This window comes from Patella vulgata, chromosome 4 (genome assembly GCF_932274485.2).
Source record: "Patella vulgata chromosome 4, xgPatVulg1.2, whole genome shotgun sequence".
NCBI lineage: Eukaryota > Metazoa > Mollusca > Gastropoda > Patellidae > Patella > Patella vulgata.
Window position 1 is genome coordinate 69,049,793 of NC_065882.2, and position 6,274 is coordinate 69,056,066.

A 6,274-nucleotide genomic window follows, 5' to 3' on the forward strand; every position below is an offset into this window, starting at 1 on the left:
TGCCTGGCAGTCGCTGGTTAACACTGATACTAACCCTCAAAAGGACCGCGGGTATACACTACAATCAAATACGTTTACAAAGTTGTCAATGCAAATAATTGCGGTCTTCGATTATCATGGTGCGATGACTTTCCGTGTTCCAATTTAACTATATATGTGGAAGTTTAAAAGCTACAGCAATAACTTTCTTGAGACTTTTTTGTGATCGAACGATGGGCATGGGTGACGACAAAATACAACCACATTAAACCGTGTATGTACAAAACAGGAGGGCCAAAGATAGGGACAATAGTAAGTGAGTAGAGAATGAATAGATTAGGCGGAGGGATTCAGGGACAGACACTGAACGTCCTTATGGTGTACGGTCCTGATCACCTCATTCCATACGCAGAGAAACAGTTCTCAATGACCATTTATATAACGTCCATAATCCAGTGTTAACAATCCCAATTATTACAGTGATTGCACGTACACGGTGTATTTTACACCTAGTCCATATAGACATATTAATATAGACAGAATGTTGTTCTATTGAGTTCAGCTAAGGTCAGCATTTAAAATTATTTGAATAAGAATAGCACAGGATTATTGGATTTGTTAGTGTACAATGCGTATCTTTATCTACGTACAATACGCATCTTTATCTACATGTACAACAGAAACTTTATACCAGAACTAATCACACAGTACGGGAGTAGGTACATAAAAATAGTGGCGCTTTCTGATAGCGTACTAATATGTAATTATGCTATGTCTGAAACTATTCGTGCCCGAGGACTAGAGCTTGGAATTTCATTATGCTTTTTTCATGATTCCCTTTTAATGAATGAAATAATGCAGTAATGATATATGCAAGTAAAACAGTTACAACTTTGATATTTACGATCAAATTCTAGAAATTCCCTTAGCTAGCAATATCAAAAGTATTGTTAACAGCACTGGTGTCGCAGGTTGACTTCGGTACCCGGCTTGGCTCGGCACATCATTTTATCAATAACCAAAAAGCGGTCTTAGAATGGTAGGCATACACAATACCCAGACAGCACTAAACATATTAATAAATAAATAAAAGAAAATAAGTAAGTAAATAAAAAAAAACCGCACACAAATATTTATTCTGACAATGAACAGCTAGCTAGGTTGTTAAACAGTTTTCTAGCGAGCACCTTCTTTAAGGTGCAAAATATGGATTAACTCCGCGAACATGCCTTTTGTGCTTTATCCTATCACTAATATTGTAGAGATTGTATTTTTAAAAGCTAGTCATTGCATATATCATATGAAAGGTGTCCCCTTTGGGACGTTACAGAATATCCTGTGAAAAAATAGCCACGAAAATGTGCAATAAGGTCAAGAAAGTCGGCAAAGGTGAAGGAGGGGAAATTAGGTAAACATGTCACAACTATCATTTTCGTTACAAATATATTAAGACGCGACTAGCTATTGTGTTTTATAGTAGTCAAATATCGTAGTTATGTACTCATCTCATACTAGAATACCTGTAATTACCAACTTACGCCCAAGTTCTATTTAAATAAATAAACTGTAGACAGGATGTTCCTTGGTATGGGTAGTCAACGGTGTGACAGTTACAGAAACTGATAAAACAAGACTCTACAATCTACTTGACTAGCCGGATCTAGTGGGTGGTGGTAGATCTTCATATGTCAAGATACCCAAACTAGTCCAGCAGCGACCTTGATCAGTGTTACAATCATTGGTAATAAGTCATTAATAAAAGGACGCTTTCATAATTAGCTAAGGGTTCTAAATATGTAAATTAGTATTATTTACTGAATCAGATTGTGATGATAAGTTACCTTCGTGAAAGCGGGGGTGGGGGCCGAATGGTTAACGCGTGCGCGTTGGATCTTAAGGCCTGTCATTGAGTCAAGTGGCATGCTCTCTCTCTCTCTCTCTCTCTCTCTTTAGTAGATGAATTACATATATGCCTATATCTCCTGCATCATCGCAGCTCGCCACCATTGACGAAATTTGCTTAAATTCACCGTTCTGTTGAGAATTTTAAAAGACAAATCTATGGAACACAGTTCTTACATGATAAATATCACTGTAAATATGTTTAATTATATAACACAAATGACGAATAAGATGTATCTACATCCTTGATCTGCTGATATTTTTCCATTTGACCATGCTGGGTACAAAGTACCCCTTTAACTGTTTGAATGGCATTTAGTAATTGAGCACATAAAAAATAAACACAAAGTTATATGGATAACAATTACTATATTTCTATTAAAGCTACGTTTCAACAATGATTCTCTTGTCGTTTTCAAGCACAATACTGATACAGATAGAAGGAATGAGATATATATACTATGTACAATCACAACATTCAATGAAAACATAATTAGGAAAACAGTGACCCTTGTTCTTATAATGAAACCATATAGATTGACAAAAGCATTTAATTGTAATGTACACTAGGTAGAAACCACTTATTAATATAAGGTTATTGCCTTGATGTATTTTAATTACCATAACAATAGATAAAAGGCGAGGCCATTTTATTAACTCTAGTAATTATAATACTAACCGTGAAACTGTATGCTAATATTTATGTGTTTATAGGTTACAGAAAAAATTAATGAATATCTTATTGTTTGTTTTTATAAATTATAAGTACTATAATAATTATGTGCTGCATATAATGTAACAATACATTAAACTAAACTGCTAAACTGAGTAAAAGATACTAAGAATTTATGTGAAAGTAAAGTCTATGTTAATTATTAATTTAGTCTGTTTTAATTAATTCATCATAGGCTCTGGGGATATATAAACCACTGTCTCTGTTAAGTTCTGGTTGATGTCTCTTTATTTGTACTCCCTCCATTAATTTTCTAGTTTTCTTTTGATTGATGTTGATATTAAGGGTATTTACAGCTGACCAGTTCACTCTGTGGCGGGGGTTGTTTTTCAGGTGTTCTGATACAGCTGATTCATTGGTGGTGCCTTTAGACTGGTGCTCTTTGAGACGGATATCTAATGGACGCTTACTTTCACCTATGTAAAATTTCTTGCAGGAGCAGGTAATCTGGTAAACACTTCCCTTTGGTTGCAGAGGTATTGTTGGTCGGCATTTACCATTTGCGCTGAGGATATCTTTTATTGTAGAACCAGTGTAGAAGCTGGTGTCTATTCCCGCTGGCTTAAGGAGCCTCCGGATTTGGTAGGATAGCTTGTTGTGGAATGGTATAGAGATGCGAATTTGTGAATCTTGTTTAGTCTTAGCTAGTTTAGGTTCATTGCTGGTAGCGGTGTTGATGACTTTCTTGACTAACTGTTCAGGATATTGGTTGAGGTTGCAGAATGTATGTTTTATATGTTCTAGTTCTTTATTGAGGAGTTCAGGATTGCAGATTTTCTTGGCTCTGTGGGTGAGGGTTGAAATGATAGCTGCTTTGACTTTGATGGGATGGTTAGATTGATAATGTATGTATTGATCGGTGTGTGTGGGCTTCCGATATACACTTGTTTGGATGGTACCGCCATTTCTATTCACAAGGACATCTAGGAAGGGGATGGTTCCACAGTTTTCTTTCTCCATCGTAAATTTGATTCTAGGGTGCTGGTTGTTTAGGTGTTGTAGAAGGCAGTTAGGGTCATCTTCTTCTTTCAGCATTACAAACGTATCGTCGACCTTTCTATAATAGCATATAGGAGTTATTGGTGAGGACTGTAGAGCTTTTTCTTCCAGGGAGGTCATATAAACTTCGGTTAGTAGTGGAGATAGGGGGCTCCCCATCGGTAGGCCATGTATCTGTTGGTATAAATCATCACCCCATGTGAAGTAGGTGGTGTTGACACAGTCTGTTACTAATTTTATTATACTGTCTGTGGTGAGATGAGTATTTAAAGGTGATTGAAGTTTGTCTAGGCGGTGGCGGAGAACTTCTATAGCTTCAGATCTGGGGACATTTGTGAATAGGTCAACAACATCATATGAAACTATTTTACCTGGGTTTTGTATATTTTTGATTTCGTCACAAAATTCTGATGAGTCACGGATGAAGGATTTAGCGGACTTGCCTAGAGATGATAGGAGTTTTGAGAGGTGTTGGGCTGTGTTGTAGTGGACGGAATCTCGTGAGCAGACTAGTAAGCGAGCTTTAATGGGATCTTTATGAATTTTAATGGTGGCTCTAGCATAAGGTGGACGGGGATGGTTAGGTCGCAGTTGATAAAAAAGATTGTTGTCTATTTGTTTCTTTTCTTTAAGTTCGTTTAGAGTTTTGGTATGTTCTTTACTTATTGTGCTTGTTGGGTCTTTCCTTATTCTGCGATATGTGGTAGTATCGTTCAATAAGTTAGACACTGTTAACTGGTAATCATCTTTATCCATAATGACCGTTGCTTTACCTTTATCTGCTTGGACAATTGTAATGTTTTTATCTTCTTTTAATTCCTTTAAGGCTTCCCTTTCTAGTCTGCTGATGTTGTTAGGTTGTGGAGTGGATTTCGCTATGAGTTCGGCTATTTGGTGTCTTATGTAGTCTATCTTCCCACCTGGAGCTAATTGCCGGAGGCCCTTTTCTATATTTACTATGTACTCATCATGATTCCTTGGTTTAGATGTTGGTGCGTACTTTAGACCCCTAGAGAGTAGGTTGATCTGTTCATCTGTGAGTGGACGGTTGCTGAGGTTGACGACGGTTTTGGAGAGGAATTCATCTCTAGCATTGGAGCTAGTTCTGGTAGTGGTCTTCTTGGTCTTCTGGGCTTTAAGTGACTTGTATTTCTTTGTTTGTCTAGTTTTGATTTCATCATCTATTTTTAGGTTGGATTTTGTCTGTATATTTCGGAGGGAACTGTAATCTTCATTTGATATGGTGTCTTGTAATTTTTGACGTTCTATCTCTGATTTTGCAAATATGCGGTGTTTTTCATTTCGGTAATGTTGTATTCTTTCTCGTACTAAACATTTACTAGCCTTAAGTAGAATCCTGTAAGCTGATAATGATTTAACCGGCGAATTCAGGACTAATCCTGAATTCGCCGGTTAAATCATTATCAGCTTACAGGATTCTACTTAAGGCTAGTAAATGTTTAGTACGAGAAAGAATACAACATTACCGAAATGAAAAACACCGCATATTTGCAAAATCAGAGATAGAACGTCAAAAATTACAAGACACCATATCAAATGAAGATTACAGTTCCCTCCGAAATATACAGACAAAATCCAACCTAAAAATAGATGATGAAATCAAAACTAGACAAACAAAGAAATACAAGTCACTTAAAGCCCAGAAGACCAAGAAGACCACTACCAGAACTAGCTCCAATGCTAGAGATGAATTCCTCTCCAAAACCGTCGTCAACCTCAGCAACCGTCCACTCACAGATGAACAGATCAACCTACTCTCTAGGGGTCTAAAGTACGCACCAACATCTAAACCAAGGAATCATGATGAGTACATAGTAAATATAGAAAAGGGCCTCCGGCAATTAGCTCCAGGTGGGAAGATAGACTACATAAGACACCAAATAGCCGAACTCATAGCGAAATCCACTCCACAACCTAACAACATCAGCAGACTAGAAAGGGAAGCCTTAAAGGAATTAAAAGAAGATAAAAACATTACAATTGTCCAAGCAGATAAAGGTAAAGCAACGGTCATTATGGATAAAGATGATTACCAGTTAACAGTGTCTAACTTATTGAACGATACTACCACATATCGCAGAATAAGGAAAGACCCAACAAGCACAATAAGTAAAGAACATACCAAAAACTCTAAACGAACTTAAAGAAAAGAAACAAATAGACAACAATCTTTTTTATCAACTGCGACCTAACCATCCCCGTCCACCTTATGCTAGAGCCACCATTAAAATTCATAAAGATCCCATTAAAGCTCGCTTACTAGTCTGCTCACGAGATTCCGTCCACTACAACACAGCCCAACACCTCTCAAAACTCCTATCATCTCTAGGCAAGTCCGCTAAATCCTTCATCCGTGACTCATCAGAATTTTGTGACGAAATCAAAAATATACAAAACCCAGGTAAAATAGTTTTCATATGATGTTGTTGACCTATTCACAAATGTCCCCAGATCTGAAGCTATAGAAGTTCTCCGCCACCGCCTAGACAAACTTCAATCACCTTTAAATACTCATCTCACCACAGACAGTATAATAAAATTAGTAACAGACTGTGTCAACACCACCTACTTCACATGGGGTGATGATTTATACCAACAGATACATGGCCTACCGATGGGGAGCCCCCCTATCTCCACTAC

At 37.2% G+C, this 6,274-nt stretch overlaps 1 protein-coding gene across 1 annotated transcript; it reads right to left on the minus strand.

The window, feature by feature from the left end:
* Positions 1 to 2,230: 2,230 nt before the first annotated feature.
* On the minus strand, positions 2,231 to 5,015 carry LOC130012540 (uncharacterized; the record flags this gene model as incomplete). Its single annotated transcript, XM_056100678.1, is given in 1 exon segment — positions 2,231 to 5,015. A coding segment is annotated over 1 exon segment (2,254 nt), but the record flags the coding sequence as incomplete, so codon positions are not given.
* Positions 5,016 to 6,274: the final 1,259 nt, after the last annotated feature.